The sequence below is a fragment of the Diabrotica virgifera genome, chromosome 5 (assembly GCF_917563875.1).
Source record: "Diabrotica virgifera virgifera chromosome 5, PGI_DIABVI_V3a".
In the NCBI taxonomy this organism is placed as follows: domain Eukaryota; kingdom Metazoa; phylum Arthropoda; class Insecta; order Coleoptera; family Chrysomelidae; genus Diabrotica; species Diabrotica virgifera.
Window position 1 is genome coordinate 60,828,689 of NC_065447.1, and position 19,446 is coordinate 60,848,134.

At 31.9% G+C, this 19,446-nt stretch overlaps 1 protein-coding gene across 1 annotated transcript in view; it reads right to left on the reverse strand.

The window, feature by feature from the left end:
* Nucleotides 1–19,446, reverse strand: part of LOC114330854 (protein kinase C-binding protein NELL2-like) — a 514,828-nt gene that overhangs the window by 97,557 nt on the left and 397,825 nt on the right. Inside the window, exon 4 of the mRNA XM_050651463.1 lies at nucleotides 12,896–13,166. Coding sequence (XP_050507420.1) covers nucleotides 12,896–13,166 — 271 coding nt within the window. The remainder of the gene's footprint in view (nucleotides 1–12,895; nucleotides 13,167–19,446) is intronic.

Below are 19,446 nucleotides of genomic sequence, written 5' to 3' on the forward strand. Positions count from 1 at the left end.
ATAAACAAAAACTCCATATTTCACATTTATCGCATTTATGTTCAAAATTTCGCCGAAATTCGCATCTATTTCTTAAAAACGAAAATTCCGTACCCCTAATTATAATAAAACACTTGGTCCAGAATCATTATCTCGTTGACTGTTTCTTGTTTATCGTTGATAATTCTGCCGTTTGAACCTTCTGATAATCCATATATTTTCTCTATCTGCTCTTAAAGTGTGTTTATTATATTATTTTCTTTCTCATTTAATTTACACCGATCCAGACTAGTATAGCTCCATATAACAGTTCTAGTTCTGCAGTAACGAATCAATACTTTTATTTAGCAAATTAATTTTTGTTTTGTCTTCGGGTCTATTAAATAATTTTCTTGCACTGTTTCTCGCAATTTTTAATTATCCATTTATTACTCTACTTGTCTTATTTTTTGAATATACGACTTGAATAAAGACTTTAATGTTTTTCCAGTCGTTATTGTTTAGTAGACTGGAATATTGAGATATTAATTCTTTACATTACATATTTGTCTTTCGGTGATTTTCTATTATTAATATGAAGCTGGAAGTGTTAGGTTACACTGGTTTTTGATATTTGGTCCAGAGTTCCCTCTCAATTCTTTTGTCGGATTTCTCTTTAATATTATCGCAGCTGCATGCACTGGTACTAGGTTCTGAGTGCTCAGGTGACCTTTGAAGGACTCCCAATTACTCTATTTCGTCCACTTCTTCTGAGGTGGGTTCAGAAGTGGATATCAACTGCTATTCCATTATTCCATATCTATTTATAAGCCATCTAATGATTTTATTTTAAATTTAGCTGCTTGATCTTCTTCATGAGTAATAAAATTTTTGTTATTTTTGCTACTTAGCATAAAGCATTAGAAAGTCTGTAAGCTTTTTTTGTGAACTGCTGAAGTGCGTCCTATAAAAGTAGACATATTTTCATGAAAAATATGTTTTCATGAAAATTCTTTAATTTTATTCAATATGTTCAATACAGCGATTTTAACGGTTTTACAAATTTTTTATGTCGATGCCGTGCGCATAATACGATTCTGAAAGCTCTGAAAAATAGTTATTTTTTTCTTCAATTATCTCAGCTGATTTTTTTATTTACGAGTCATTTCTTCAGATTTGGGAACACTTAATAATCGGAGGGGGCCAAGTCAGGAGACTAAGCCGCATGAGAAAGTAATTCGAACCCCAACTCGAATTTTTGCTACTGTGACAACGCTCTTGTGAGTCGATGTATTGCCTTAGGTCTTGAGAACACTTTAAAGAACACTTTTTTCTTCTGTTTATAGAGTCGTTTTTCATTCATCACATACCGGAACTCACCACATAAATTTTGAAGACCCTGACATCAAAACTGTATTAAATTATATGTGATCTAAGTAAGTTATAGAAAAAGTCAGAATAGATAGAGTAGAACACTTATAAAAAAATTGTAACAAGCAATTGGACATCGTAAGTTCTAATTTTTCACCCAAGGTGACCGGAAGTTGAACCGGCAGTCGATATTTGAACTCTTCGTGTAACTTTTTGTCAGTTGATATGACGGATGAATTTTGTTCACCGACAGACATGGACGAACAGACAGGCATGAAACCGGAAGTATGTATTTGTTCTGGTCTTTCTTAGTCGCGTTGAATAATAGTTTGTACTATTTCGACGAATTTAAAACAGTACTTTCGGTTGCAACTCTGGAACAGCCAGTCCGAGGTCAAACTTCTCACATAAAATATCATATTTTGGTTATAGGCTTTCATTTGACACCTTATTTGTCATTCTTTCTGTCCTACTAACAGAGGAGTTGTGTTTATTGACGGACAGACATGGATAATTCTAGGTTTTCACATTTAATAATAAAAACAATAATTATATAATTCAGTTAACCTGACTATGTCATTGTGATAATGACTTCTTATCTAAAAGTGACAACGGCAATCATTCCATTCACTCACGGTAAAATATCGCAAAACCTCCAGATTTTAAAGAACCGCTTGGATTGACATGAAATTTGGCACACACGTAGCTAAGATGCCAAAGAAAAAAATGAGATTATGCCGATATGTTCTCTTGCCCTGGATGTGACTTTCACCCCTTCTTGGGGGTGAAAAAACATACGTTCAAAATAAGTCCGGGAGTGGATAAACTGACTAATTCTAATTCTAAGCAAATTTTGTTCTATAAAAGTTTTAAACGGCTGAAAATATTATAAGAATTTTTTGCTCTACATTGTGCTTTCTATCTATACCTTTAAGGAACGCACTATTTTCGGGGACACCCTGTATATGATCTGTAAGTTGCATTGGTTAAAAATGCTTATTTTTGAAAGGGGTTTTGTTGAAAGGGCTCTAACGAATCACTAGTCACGAGTATGTATATGCAAATTTTAGACAGCCATATCTTAACCAATTTTTGTGTTCCAGAAAATCAAAAAATCCCAAATATTTAAAAAAGCAAAACCTACATTTTTTACTCTTTAAGATATTTGGTATCACTAATAATTTTTAAGTTATTTTGAAAAAAGTCTTTTTTTTTCAAAACTAATGATTTAAAATTTACTTTAAAACCAAATTTTTTCACAAATAAGCACTTTGAACTGATGAAACTTACAAACACAAACAATACATAAAGTTACTTGTGAAGTGGTAACGATTAATTCCATTTGGGCTGTTAATTAGAGGGAGATTTTTACGATATTTTTAACCAAAAAATAAGGAACAACTGTATTTTGAGCGTAACTTGCTTACTCTTGCTGCTAGAAACTTTTTAAAAAAATAAAAATAAACGTTTTCTTAAACACTTTAAAAAAGTTGTAATAAGTTTTCCCAGAAAAGTGTTTCATTTTTTTTATTTCACGTTAAAATATTCGATTTGGAATTTGACATATAAGAGCTTATTTTTCACTACAGTCTGTTTTTAAACCAAGAGGAGTAATTCAAATTTCCCGCGCCGTAAACCTTGTTTGTAATTGGTACAACCTCAGGCAATTTTACTCATATCAAATTTTGACAATAATGACATTTATAAAATTTTAACACTATTGGCATTTCATAGGTTAGTTTATTTATTTTATCAGCGATTTTTGCATTTTCTGCGTTATTCCTTTTATTTTTAGATTTTTAGTCAATATTACCGTCAAAGGCCGATATGATCAACCAAAAAAGAAGATGTATCTGAAGATATTTCTAGTGACTTTCTTGGGTGTGAATCTGTCTTTTTACCCTAATAGCACAAGGACGTCCAATGGACGTCCATAGGACGTCCTTCACGGACTTTAAGGACGTCCGTTTACGTCCGAGGAACGTCCTTTATACGTCCTATTTTGGTCCAAATGTCGCGCTACCGAACGTCCATTGGACGTCCATCTAAGGTCCGAGGGGACGTAAATTGGACTTTAATCGGACGTAAATTGGACCTTAATCGGACGTCCTAGGGGACGTAAATTGGACCTTAACAGGACGTCCTAGTTTGGTCCAAAGCCACATTGCCAAATGTCCAATGGACGTCCACCTAACGTCCGAGGGGACCTAAATTGGACCTTAATCGGACGTAAATTGGACGTTAATCGAACGTAAATTGGACCTTAATCGGACGTAAATTGGACCTTAATCGGACGTCCTAGGGAACGTAAATTGGACCTTAACAGGACGTCCTAGTTTGGTCCAAATGCCTCGTTGCCAAACGTCCAATGGACGTCCATCTAACGTCCAATGGACGTCCACCTAAAGTCCGAGGGGACGTTCGGTGGACGTCAATTGGACCTTCATAGGACGTCCCAGTTTGGTCCAATGTCGTGCTGCCGAACGTCCATCTAACGTCCTGAGAGGACGTTCGGTGGACGTCTAGCGACGATATTTAGACCTGTGGAGAATGTATTGTGGGAAATAAAAAATACATTTTTTAAGGAACTTATATTACATCTTATATTAAATTACAATTATTGGATATTACATTATTTACATTAAATTACAATTACACTTCTCCAAGAAATTAACGCACCACCTTAAAATGATGCATTTTTGATGTCTCGAATTTCCTAAACCTGTTGTCCAATCTCAGTGATTTTTTTTATAATATTATAGCCTAGGCTACAAGGTTACCTCCTTAAGCTTGTCATGAACGGGGAGCTATACTGTAATATATTATGTATATTATATCATATCACTCCCTATAGTAATGAGTGAGCCTGGAGACACGGAACTAATGGTTCCGTGTGTGCAGGCTCACTCATTACTATAGAGAGCTATGTGATATAATATATATTACAGTATATAGCTCCCCGTGCATGACAAGCTTAAGGAGGTAACCTATAGCCTAGGCTATAATATTATAAAAAAAATCACTTAGATGGGACAACTGGTTTAGGAAATTCGAGACATCAAAAATGCTCAATTTTTAAGGTGGTGCGTAATGGGCTGTATATTATACATATACATATTATTTCAAATCGACACCTTGCTCATTTGGAGATAATGGACAATTTCTTAAAAAGAAGATATTCTATCTATGTATACTTATTATACAGAGAGCACGTAAAGGTTGGAATAAATTCATTTTTTTTTGAGAATGGAGGATTTTGGAGAAAAATCCCGAAACAGGTCAATTTTTATTTTTAAATTACGACTTTTTGGCATATATATCATACTAGTGACGTCACCCATCTGGGCGTTATGACGTCATCGATGATTTTTTTAAATGAGAATAGGAGTCGTGTAATAGCTTATTTGAAAGGTAATTCAATTCTCTATTCAGTAATATAAACATTAACATAATTATTTATACAGGGTGTCCAAAAATTTTTTTTTGATTAAATTAATTGACATGGAAAGAAGAATGTATGTAATTTATTTAATTCAAAATACATTTTACTGCTCTCAGAAAACAAAAAAATGTTTATTTGAAAAATATTCATGGCTTTTCGCTTAAATTAAATATTCAAACTGTCACGAGGCTGGTGGGTGGCTGCTTTAATATTGAATTTAAGCAAAAAACAATATTTATTTGCCAAATAAACATTTTTTGTTGTCTTCTGATAGCAGTAAAATGTATTTTGAATTAAATAAATTACGCACATTCTTCTTTTTATGTCAATTAAATTAATTCAAAAAAATTTTTTTGGACACCCTGCATAAATAATTATGTTAATGTTTATATTACTGAATAGAGAATTGAATTACCTTTCAAATGAGCTATTATACGATCCCTATTTTCATTTAAAAAATTCATCGATGACGTCATCACGCCCAGATGGGTGACGTCACTAGTATAATATATATGCCAAAAAGTCGTAATTTAAAAATAAAAATTGACATGTTTCAGGATTTTTTTCCAAAATAGTCCATTCTCGAGAAAATGAATTTATTCCAACCTTTACGTGCTCACTGTATAGTGTAATATTATATTATAATATTATAATAATCATTCAACTTTTGTCTAATTTTTTTTCATCCGCCTTCGCTTTCTGTCTTTGGATAATTCAATATTATAAATAGATTATAAAATACTGAGATAAATACTTTTTGCTTACTAGGTACAATAACCAACCCAATCTGTTTGACAAAAGAACGGTTATGGGTAAAGGTAATAAGTTAAGACGAACAAAAGGCGACCGAGGTAGCGAAACTTTCCTTTAACAATTATTGTAATTCAAAATTCAAGGAAGTCTATACTTTATAGAAAATCAAAAAGATTGGCTAGAATACAAATATGTACTTATACAGAGTGTTTGGTAAAGAATAGGCCATAGATTAACCTTAGATTTCGGAGGGTAAAATAGGTCGATTTAAGTTAACTTACGTTAGTACTAAAGTTGATAATAACCGAAATACAAGGTGTCAAATTTAAACTTTTATTTTATTTATTCTTGAATATTTCCTAACAAGCATGGGATAATATCACGAAATTTGGTAAGCGGGGTTTTTTTGGGACAAGAAATCTAAATTCAACACCAAAATTGATGTATTGCCCAGGAAATAATCAAGAATAAAATAAAAGTTTAAATTTGACACCCTGTATTTCGGTTATTATCATCTTTCGTACTAAAGTAAGTTAGCTTAAATCGACCTATTTTAAGCTCAGTAGTCCAAGGTTAAGCTATGGCCTATTTTTTACCAAACACCCATAAGATTGAAAAATGTATGAAAAATATACCAGAAAGAATAAGAAATATATATCAAAGAGCATGAAAAAATATGTAAATGTAATAAAAAACGTAAATAATACCAATGTTTGGATACCAGTTGTCCTGGCTGGTGGTTTTTTCCATCATTCTCGGTGAGTTTGTCCTCTAGGCCATCAGGGATCGATAGGCTATGTCCAGACGGTGGTAGCAGCAGAGTCTGAATGCTTCCTCTTTGGCGTTCACTTACCAAGAAGTGACTGGCTGCAACGTGGAGCTCCAGTAGCTGTCTGGGGTTGATGGCTCCGAAAACTCCTCATCTGATCGAGGAATCAGGAACATAGACTGTTTCGGCACTTCAGAAAAACTCCAGGAGCAGGAATCCTCAGGGTGGTAGATTAAAATGTTGTGCGCCTATGTCAAAGGGGCACATAATAATCCATTGGATGGGCTTATGCATTGATGCTCTAAATGGCCCGATGAGGCGGTCGGACTCTGTGTTATGTTGTGAAACAGCGTCTTCATAGTTTTACGTAATATATAGTATATGTATAAGTATATTATACTTTAATTCGTATATAATATAATTTCTTACATTATGAAAATCAGTGGTTAATGAATAAAACTCTACGCGGGAGCCCTAACGACGACAACGACTGAGAGATCAACTCTCCAACTTCGAACTGATATCGGTGGGTGAATCGAAAATCTATCGCCTATCGTTATAGTTTTGTGAACAGAGGAACCAAGTAGTGGGGGTGATTTTCAGACGTCCACAAAAAGTCCGTATTTCGTCCAGTACGGACGTCCAAAGGACGTTCGTATTTATTCCACCATCGGACGTCGACCATCGGAAGTCCGAAGGACGTACATATTTAGTCCACCGTATTCATATTTATTCCACCCGAAGTACGTCCAACGTCGGACGTCCAAAGGACATCCATTTATAGTCCATAGACATTAGGACTAAGACTGGACCTATTTTGGGCACGGCCACGTATATTCAACTTCAAAAAGATGCTCTTAAGGTTCATTTTTAGTACAGATACATTGATAAAAATTATATTTTTGCTTACTAGAATTAATTAGCAAACTTATGTCATCTTGGTAACTAGAATAATAAAACATTGTAACAAATAATTTACAAATAAGATTTTCACACTTTACAAAAAAAAAACAAAAACATGTTTAGAATATTAAACTGTGCAATTTTGAATTAAATATAATTATCTTTTCGATGTAAACTATTTTATTAACATAATTAAGTTAATATTTTATTGAATTATTTTGCTATTTTATCCCGTAATTCGTATAATATGTCGAATATGGACGATCAGCAAACGTCCGTATTTCGTCCAGTAAGGACGTCCAAAGGACGTTCATATTTATTCCACCCGAAGGACGTCCAACATCGGACGTCCGAAGAACGTACATATTTAGTCCACCGAAGGACGTCCAACGTCGGACGTCCGAAGGACGTACATATTTAGTCCACCGAAGGACGTCCATTTATAGTCCATGGACGTTAGGACCAAAAATGGACCTATTTTCGACGTCCAGAGGACGTCGTGTGCTATTAGGGTTAGTTTACCTACTCCTCTTGGTTTTAAAACAAAGCTTAGCAATAACTCTGCTTCTACTGGGTCTACAGACCTGACACATATACCATTTTTTCACTTTTCTATAAGCTATATTTGCTAATTTTTTTTTTCAATAAAGTAGGTACCTACTTTTTGAGTTATTTGCGAAAAACCGTCTAAAAACGTGTTTTTTTTTTTTGTTGAAAAATGAACATATTCACTCGCAAATATCTCTAAAAGTATTGACTTAGTGAAAAACTCTATAAAATAGAAGTTGCTTAGAATTAGTCAGTTTATCCAATTCCGGACTTATTTGAATGTATTTGTTTTCATCCACGATAACGGACGAAACTCACCTCCAGATCAAAAGCACATATCGGCACAATATCACTTTTTTTCTTTAACATATTAGCTATGCGTGTCCCAAATTTTATGTCAAACCAAGCGTTTCTTCAAAATTCTGAACAAAAACCGTAAGTAAATTAAATGAAAATGTAAAAGGTACATTCCATGTCAAATCACTCAGGCAAAAAAATTTGGATCTCCGATTTGTCTGAAAATTGGTATATAGCTTCTGCGGGACGTAAAAAGAAGATATTTAAGGTCAAAAAATCTTCTTCTTCTTTTTTTCTCAAAATGTTATTTTATGCGATTTTACAGTGATTTGATGTTTATTTAAACAAATTTGCATTTTCTGTCGTAAAATATCAATGAAAAACATAATATTTTAATAGAAATTACTCAAAAATGTCATTATATGGCATTATAACAAGTTATTTTGAATCAAAACAAGTTTTTGATCAAATTTTATAGTGTAAAAAACGTTAAAATGCCGTTTTTACATTTTCCTCCATTCCCAAAATACATCATCATCGATTTGGCTAAAAATTTGCCCGCAGATAGCTAAAAGATAGGACTTTAAGTGGTTAGAAGGATTTGAATTATATTACAATACCAAAAAAGTTACATGCAGTAATATCATACTCAAAAGTATATATTAGTCCAGTCGGGATAGCATTTGACCTTGAATGCCAAGCTGCACAAAAATTTATTTTTCTGATCTTTAGGGGAGTCAATAGTAGCCTAAATTTAAAATCGCGAATGAATTCCTCCGTTACGTTAGCGGCCATCTTGATTTTAAAGGAGAACCTGCTTTGCTCAATATATCCGCCATTTTTAACTTTTCGACAAAAATGGAAGGAACTGAAATTGTTCAAAATAAATCGTATTTACAATTATTACAATTTCTTTTTAACAATTTTTGTCATGAGGTCGATATTTTCGAGTTAATTTTACTTACAGTAGACGCCTATATTTTTGACTATAATATTGCATGTAACTTTTTGGGTATTGTAATATAATTCAAATCCTTATGACCACTTAAACTCCTATGTTTTGTCTATCTGTGGGCAAATTTTCAGCCAAATCGATTATGATGCATTTTGGGAATGGAGAAAAATGTAAAAAAAAACGGTATTTTAACGTTTTCTACACTATAAAATTTGATCAAAAGCTTGTTTTGAATCAAAGTAACTTGTTATAATGCCATATAATGACATTTTTGAGTCCCTTCTATTAAAATATTATGTTTTCCATTGATACTTTACGAGAGAAAATGGAAATTTGTATAAATAAACACCAAATCACTGTAAAATCGAATAAAATAACATTTTGAGAAAAAAAGAAGAAGAAGATTTTTTGACCTTAAATATCTTATTTTTACGTCCCGCAGAAGCTATATACCAATTTTCAGACAAATCGGAGGTCCAAATTTTTTTTTGCTCCAAAATTGAGTGATTTGAAATGGAATGACACAAAATTAATTTTTCAAACAAATATTTTAAGTCGTTATGAGAAAATTATAATTTAACAGATGAAATAAAATAAACACAATTCAACTCGTAAAATATTTGGACCCTTACCAGCCGAACAGGTAAAGAACCCACCTTTTATATAGTTTCTAATATACCTTTTCTACCTGGCCTCAAACGCTCGATATTTTTGATATTTTTAACTCGTGGCAACCTCGATTGACGGCAAATAGATCGCAAATACACATTTTTATGTGGTGGAAGTCAAAATGGCTGTGAAATGTAAAAATTTTTGTATATAATTTAAATTTTTAAAATCAAAATTTTAGAAAACTGAGAACGATACAGGGCATTAAAAAATGCGCTCAACAAACATACACGAATTAAAATTCGAAAATGATAGTATTTCTTAGTGATGCCAAATGACTGCAACATGAAAAGATGACATAATGATAGCGGGATGTATATATATATATATATATATATATATATATATATATATATATATATATATTTTTTTTTTTTCTTAATATGTATCCGAGTTGGTGTGTTATGAGTAGGGTCGTATCCAACTTGGTGTTTATGCATTTTAGATTTATCGTAGTTACCCCTGATATTGCAACCCTGACAGAAATAATGGGGACATCTAGTGACAATTAGAATCAAACAAATTTACTCGTCACGTTGACCAACTATTACTATATAAACAATGATAACACATTAAATAATTATAATATGGAATTAAAGTACGCATGCGTTGTCGCGGACTAAAAGTCACCGACAGGGTCCGCGAATGAACATAATGACACTGGCATTACAAAAATTCTCCGAAATTGTCATATGTCGCCGCTACGGACGCTGGTATAGTTTCGTGTATCCCCACCATGGTCACACATGGAGCGAATACAACGACCAAACTTAATAAATTTCAATATTTTCCAAATAAATTGTCAAATTACCATTTAATAATTATTCTTTGACTACTTTGTTCTCTAGCTTAATTTGATGTATATATAATAAATAGAGCTCAGGAAATATGCACTTAAAAAATCCCAAAATATGCATGCAAATATACACCAAAAACTGTTAAAATATGCAGTAAAATATGCTTTTATGCATTTAATGCATTTAATAGAAAACTAATTAATCTTTGTTTTGAAGGTAGTTAATTATTTATTTTATGCCAATGGCCTTAGCTGTTAAAAGATTTAAGGACACCCAAAGTCCCATTTAACGAAAATGTTAACATTATGTCACTAGCTCGCTATCCAAAGCACTCAGATACCAAATTTTTTTTTATTTTGAAACTAGATGTATTGTTTAATGCCGCGTAGATTTTTGTAAAGTTAGAATGAAAGAAACATTTTTTTTTAATTTTTTTTAAATACTCTTACAAAAAAAACCCAAAAGAGTTTAGATTTTATTTTTCATTTTACTTTTTTTTGTACATTTTTTAATAAAACATTACGCGGCACTTGATATTATCTATCTACAACTACTGTAAAAATTTGGACCTTCTATCATCTAAGGATCCAGAGATATTTGACATCAAAAGTTAAAAAACCTAGTATTCGGGAAATCGAAAAAACATAAAACGATCTAATAGGCTATAAAGACAGCTACCGGTACCAGTCGCGTAACCAGGAAGGGTTTTGGGGGTTATAACCCCCACTAAGATGTACTTTAAGCTTAATCCATACCCCCCAGAGACCCTCCAGTAGTTGTAACCCCCTCCCCCCTTAGGATCATCCTGGTTACGCCATTGACCGGTACACGGTAAGTTGAGTGCGAATGTTCAAAAAACAAATAATTTTGTAACCATGGATATTTGCTATATATATCGTAAGAAAGACAAGATTTCAGAGAATAATTTTCAATTCTAACCCGAAAAAACTTAAAAAAATCAATTTTCGAGCTTTAGCTGCCCTTAAGCTAAATAAAAATAAAATATTTATTTTATGCTCAAATCACTAAAAATATTTATTGAAATTTCTATTACCTACATCAATATATTCATTAATTATTTATATTTATCATTACTATTCTTTGTTTTATTAGTATTAAAATTAATGTTTTTCTAAATTTTGTACAGAAAAATTGAGCCATCTATCTGGTAATAATTGTTTATACACGGAAAAACTTCTTTTTACTTCACATGAAGTTAAAGGAGCAAACCTAACATGTATAATTAATTGAGGGTTTTACCTATAAAGTTCAATTATCTTCACATTTCCCCATCTTAATAATATTATTTATTTGAATTATTTTTTATATCCCTCATTTTTCTTTAACACCGTGCAGAATTTTTGAAACAGTTTGTTGGTTTCCCCAAGGTGTTTTTTCCCCAATTTTTTTATTTAATGAATTTATAATATCAATACTTTGGTCTAATGAAATGTTTCGCTTTTCTAATTTAGTAGGTAATTGGTTCAGCAATATTTACAAAATTGGTTTGGATATGTTTAAAATTACTTTTATATCCGCACATTTTTTTATGTCTCTAATTCCTTCAAAATTATCGGTTATGAAATTTACAGAATTTAACCATGTTCCATATCTAGTTATCACAAGTACAGGTGGTAAAGGCAAATTAGGTATACGATCTTTATTCTTTATATATCTGTACTCACAGAAGGGCTTTTAAAAATATTTTTTTATGTTTTATACAAGGGTACTGAGTATTGGAAATTATGTCCTGACAGTTTCTGCTTCTCTATTTAAAGCGTGTGCTAAACAAGTAACAAATTTGTGAAAAAAATATTTTTAAATGTTGTCTACCTTTGGTCATATGGCGCAGCATCACTTAACAATAATAACAAAATTTTCACTAACAAAATGTGACTGCATATTGTAGAGTCTCCTTTATTAGACGCCTCCTTGCCTTATAAATTGTAAAAGGCAGAGATCAAGGATGTTACCAGAAAGTGGTTCTACGAGAATTTTCAGATTTATTGTTTAGATCTGAGACTTCTCATTTCTCTTTAAATTTTTTTCTGTTGGTATCATGTGAGGTAAAAAAAGTCTGAAAATATGCAATTTTAATTAATGCATATGCACTTATAAAATTTATCCAGAATATGCAAATATGCACCTAATATTATGTACAGTCGGAAAAATGAAAGAATACCCATGAACGAACATATAAAACACGCTGTATTTTCCTGTCACCATGTCACGAAGGAAATAGTCCAGTGCAAGTACATGTAACAATAATTATTATATGTACTTGCGCTGGTCAATTTTTTGTGTGACACGGTGACAGGAAAATACAGCGTGTTTTATATGTTCGTTCATGGGTATTCTTTCATTTTTCCTACTGTATTTTGCATATTTCCCGAGCTCTAATAATAAATTATTTTAGATGTTAAAAAACTTACCTTAAAATAACTTTGGCTAACCCCTTGTCCAATCCACAGATGCGGCGGCTTAGGGAAACTCTTATCCTGCATAACTGGTTTCAACATCCTCTTAAATAACGATCTACAATCTACTAAAACTTCCACTTGCAAGCCGCTTATCGAAACTGCGACTTTGTGCCAGTTGTCGTCGGCCAAGTAGTATGGAAACGTTTCGACGTACACTTTGGACCCGTTTGTATAATATAACCTAAGCTGATTGTGTCTTCCGCTGGATTGGAGTTCTAGAGAGCTACAAACATCAAAAGCGAATTTAGGTGATCGATTTTCATTCAGAATAGTTTAGTGAACTGGTGGTTTTTTCTCCCGGTTTGTTGGAAAGAGTCCATTTTAATTTTAAATTGTTGGAAAACCATTAGTTTATCGAGAATCCAAAAGCGCATTTAAATAATCTATCCTAATGGATGTTTATATTATACAAAATACGGTATTTGGGAGAAAATATCTAGGTTCAAGATGTGTGTCAAGTATTTTACAAAACAAGTACATAAATAAAAATGCATCAATAAAATTACATGCAATTTAACAGACTATAAAAGTAGGATAGAAAAATACAGCCCATCAGTTCCGAGAAATAAGGAAAAAAATATCGTGTTGGTGACACAACCCCCTCCAGGCCGAAACTAAATTTTTTGAGTAGTATGGACATCTATAATAATAACCTATATATGTTTCCTGCAGCCGATTTTGATGATATAATAGTTATAAACAAATGAAGATCAAAAAACGGTAAATTTTCGCTTTTTTCGTCTCTTACCAAAAAGTTAAGCATTTTAAACAAATTTGAGAGAAAGCAACTCATAAATCGCATAAAAAAACTTCAATATGGCATTTGCTGGATATGTCTATCCTTATTGGTTGCTTAGAAAATTGCAAAATAAATCATAAATTATGAGTTTCTTTAAATATTCATAACTTCTGTAAAAATTAACTTAAAACCTTCTTATCACACTGAATGCTGAGACTTCGTACCCTAAATTTCAAAGCAATTGGTCAAATAGTTTAAAAGTTATTTAATTTGTCTATCCCAAATTATTTTTTTTGCCACACTAAGTTAGAAAATGATGAAGTTACAGTAATACTTTGGTTAGTTTATGAAAGAATAAGATTTACATTATTAATTTAATTAAAAAAAATGACACAAAAAAAATTGTACATATTGCAAAATTATTTTGCAAGAAGATGTGAATTAAAAAAACTGGGGGGCTAACTTCGTCCCTAATTGTCCTAGGAAAATTGTTTTTCTTTCTAAATTTGTATAAAAATTCAGTCTTTCTAAATATGAAAAATATTTTTTTACTGGTAACGGTTAAAAAGTTATTCTAATTGTTTATAAGTAAGCAAAAAATCGACATGTTCTTGCAAAATAATTTTACACTGTTTAAAATTATTTTTTGTCATTTTTTCTTAATTAAGTTAATAGTATGAATGTTCTTCTTTCATAAACTTTCCGAAGTATTACTGTAACCTCATAATTTCTGACTTATAGTGTTGCAAAGAAATAAATTAGGGATAAACAAATTAAAAAACTTTTAAACTATTTGACCAATTGCTGTAAAATTTAAAATATAATTTAAGCACAAGATGTCTCAGCATTCTGTGTAATAAGAAGGTTCTAACTTAATTTTTACGTAAGTTATAAACATTTATAAAATCTCAAAATTTGTGACTTATTTTGCACTTTTCAAAGCCACAAATAAGGATAGACATATTCAGCGAACGCCACATTGAAGTCTTTTATACGATTTATGCATTTATCATTCTCAAATTTGTTTAGAATTCAGTTTTTAGTAATAAAGGAAAAAACAAAAATTTACCATTTTTTTATCTTCATTTGTATATAACTACAATTTAACTACTATTATTTGTATATAACTACTATTATTTGTATATAACTACTATTATTTGTATATAACTACTATTTGTATGTATATAATCAAAATTGACTGCAAGAAACATATAGGTTATTAATATAGATATCCATACTACTCAAAAAATTTGGTTTCGGCCTGAAGGGGGATGTGTCACGAGAAAAATCTTATTTCTCTGGACTACATGTAGTACTTGATTTCGAGGGGACTAGGAAAATTGGTCGAGAACACTTCGTCTACAGAAAATTAGTCGACAACATTTGGTCTGTAGCAGTGTATTATTCTCAGAAAATACACTACTACTTATGCAACCAAACTTACCGAGACGCCGAGAACAAGACTGTCACTTTTGACGTTTTTGAAACAGGCGAGAGGCCTTTCAGTTTTTATGGTGGAAGTTTTTGGTCAATTTTTATAGAAAAATAAGTAAATGTCGTACAGTGGATGATCTGGATCATTTAGAAAGAGTATTCTGGTTATTGAGTGGAGGAGAGTATTGGTTGGTGTTGATTTTTGTTTAAAGACAAGCAAATCTTTGTTGGAGGTTGTGCAAAGGATGGATCAGTCTACACTGTAAGCCCAATGTTTTGTCAGTTTGTCAGTTACCGTACCGTGGAGGCTTTTAGTAGCAGTACGTTTGCATGAACATATTATTTATTTGGAAAGTTGTTAAGTAAAGTGCCATATCTCAGGTAACAATTTTGACTTGACTTTATCTCAAAAATAGTTTGGTGGTTATACGCGATTTTTTTAGACTGAGCGTTTCATAGATATTGCTAAATTTTATCAGTTAAAGTGGGTGGACTGTTCCAATAAGTACAGAACAAAAACCTTTTATTTTGGTGCTAGATTCGTATAAAAAAATAATAACGTCTGTGTATTTAGTTTATGTTTCATTTATATCATTAATAATATCTATGATTTGTTGAGCTCAGCATCTCAGGTACCTACCTACATAAAACCTAAAGTGCTGACATTTTTTTTGTTCAGTTTTTATAGTTTTTAATTCGGTCTTTATTAAATTTAATTCGGGTTAAATAGTATTGTCCTTTCCATGAACATTTTTCAGTGCGTAACAAATGATAGGAAAAAGGGTAAGTCGGGGATAAGTGATAATACACATTTATGACATTTATTCTAACATGACATTTTAGTTAAATCTGAAGGCCCCGTCTCACCATCAAATAATTGACAGTTATTTGATCAAACTTGACAGTCAAACTTGACTAGTGACACAAACTATACATACTAACTGTCACTGTGTGTCACTAACTGTCAAGTTTGATCAAATAACTGTCAATTATTTGATGGTGAGACGGGGCCTTGACAGTTGTCACATTTTATTTTCAATTTGGAATAAAAACAAATCAAATGTGTTTCTTGCATTTATAAAATGGTATTTTCTTTGATTTGTATAGTCTTATAAATTATACAGATTATATTTGTAATATTATTATCTAATTAAAAAAAATATTTTTTATTATGGCGCCATCTATCGACAACTAGAATAACTAACTTACTGTCTGTAATCTCGGACGTGCCTTTTTTCTGTCACATACAATTTAATGCGTTAGAAAGAAATCGAAAAACTGTGACGCACTGAAAGATGATCATGAGAAAAAGAATAGTATAAATAAGCGTTCTCTACAAATAGTACCTTTAGGTTTTACAAGTTAATTTTTTTATATATTTAACGGGTTTGTGTTTTCTATCTTGTTTGACTATTTTATGTTTAGTTTTTTTTTGTTTCTTTGCTATATTATTGTTAAGACTTTTTTATAAAATAAATTTCGAATAATTGTCATTTTTTTACGATTGTCATTTTTTTACGATTGTCATTTTTTTATTTTTTATTTAATCCACCTACATTTCAGATAATTTTACAGAGTAATTTGGCTATCAGTTAGTTCCTGTTCAATTGTATCCACAAGGTAAGGTAAGGTAAGGTAAAATCCTACGCAGGTAGGTTGGCGTCCAACTTTTCGTTTTCTTCTTCGTTTTCTTTCCAATTTTCTTTAATTTTGTTATCTACCGACCCCGACCCCTCCGAATACTGTAAAGGGCAACGGTGCACTTATTCACATATGTCGGGACCTTCAGGCTGTAGCCATTTTATAGGCACCTAAGGTTGCCGCAGGTCGACAATCAGTTGGTCGAATGCACAATTCATCGAACGTATTCGCGGTGTGCAAGTACTTGGAAAGGGAAACGAGAAACGACCGTGCGCGAGTCGCGGAGAAATATTGCAACTATCTTAAATAATTCATATTGTCAATTGAAATTGTCAAATTGACGTATATTTCATACCTTCTGTCATTGACGCAGAAAAAATATATATTTCTCCACAATATTGATATGATATGCAATTATTATATAAAGGTAAATTTAATTAATTGTATTTTGCTTGCAGTATTGCATTTTAATAACTGATTTTATTTACTACATACAATTGTTTACGTTTGCTAAACATAACCTGCATCTTATTTTTTCTTCTTATTATTTTTTTGGACTATGGTCTTGACAATTATCCAGCAACCAGGACTAATATAATTGGCCAATATAATTAAAAGTGCGAATAAAAGTACAGAGCGTAGAAATAGAGGTCGCTTTGCCGAACTTGCACGGTCCCAATCGTCGACGAACATTTGTTCGAATGGATTTTTCGTCGACAAACTGATATCTTTAGGATAAAGGGATTAATGGTGACAAACGACGGATTACTGGTTTTTATTTTGTAAACTGGAATATTGTGTTATACATATATGAATTTATTTTTTTTTGGGGTTTTGTTAATTTTTTTTTCTAAATCTTAATTATTTTTAAATTTAATGGAAAAATTCACTGCAGTGGGAGAGTAGACAGCAAATATAAACCGATATTTTAATTGGCAATGTTGTACAGTTCTTATTTTTGGTGTCGGCGCACTTGTGAACGGAGTATTTCCGGACAAGTCAAATTTGGGGGCACTTGCGGACAAGACAAAATATGCAAGATGCTGCGGTTTATTGCTCTACCTCTTTAAGTGGCTTAATGATTTGGATTGTAAACACACACAAGGAAAGCTGTGAATACCATGTAATATATGAGTTTATATGTACTTTTAAATTGATACCTATCAACATTTTAGACTACAGCAGAAAATTTAAACAAAATCTTGAAAAAAAATCAATAATCCTTCATTTGTCACCATTACTTTCCTTTGGGTCTTTGTCGACGAAAAATCCATTCGATCAAATGTTCGTCGACGAATTGTACATTCGATGAATTGTGCATTCGACCAAGTGTTTGTCGACCAAATGTTGTAGACTAATTTTCCGTCGACGAACTTTCCGACACTGGATTTCGAGACAACAGAAAATCAGAACCAGAATAATGAATTAACAAATAATGGATGCCGTTAAAGCACTGAAGAACAATAAAGCCCCAGGTATGGAGAACATACTAGCTGAAATTCTTAAAATTGAAGGACACACACTGATATATAGATTCCATAAACTAATAACAGGCGTGTGGAACTGAGAAGAAATTCCGGTAGACTCGTGGAAAAAAGCAATCCACAAAAAGGGAGACACACTCAGCTACAAAAACTATAGAGGTATATCATTACCATATGTGAGTATCTAAAGAAAAATATGATTACGCGAATAAATCCATAGGTTTAGCCTCTAGATTGCGCCTTACGATCTTAAAATGGGTGACGGTTGCGACAGAGATAAATGAGCCTATTTGGTCGGTAGTCTCTTTCTAATTCAAGGGGAGTATCGACGACGTCACTATCCTACTCTGTCGTCGAGTATTTTAGATGGTTTGACAGTTCGAGCGGATGGCGACGTTTGTCTGGTCGTTTGTCTTCGGACGTGGATAATCCTGGTTCGAATCCCATCGAATCTTTACTGTTTTATTTTTAATTTAATCAATATTGCGTTTATTAGATAATTATTACATCTCTAAAATAAATCTATGCAAAGAAATATATAACAAATAAGAAAAACTGTGTAAGTACCTATAGATTTTTAAAAATATAAAAGCCAATGTTATTTTTTTTAATAAGTTAATGGTAGAATAGTATAAAGTAATTGTTAAATATTCGTACAAATTACCAATAATTAATATCAACATAATGTACTATCGATTTATTAATTGAATCGGTCATTTCAAAAACAACACGAGTCACATATTCCTAATTTTACAGAAGAGCAAAGAAAACTTAACTATATATAGTCGAAAGATGGATGAAATGGATGACATCAAAATTGAGAGTTATATTGTAGTTTTGTTCCTAATGTTTTTACTGGACTGGTGTCGTTTTTGCACACAACGTTTATCTTAAAGGAGTCTATTTCTCTCAAAAAGTTAGTTTCTCAAAATTGTGGACTTTGCTGTTTTTGAAATGACCGATTCAATTATAAGTAATTAGACATTATTTTTATTTATGAAACTATTGTTACAATTTTTTAAAAAAGTAGAAGCAAAACAAATATTATTCACATCATTCGAATAAGGACGAATTTATATTAATAACGAATGACTTTTATTTTACTATGCAGTTCACAAATTATGTATTCCAATATTAACTTACATAGGTACATTTATTATCTGCTAGATTTACTTAGGTCCATTTTTCAGATGTAAAAATATCTA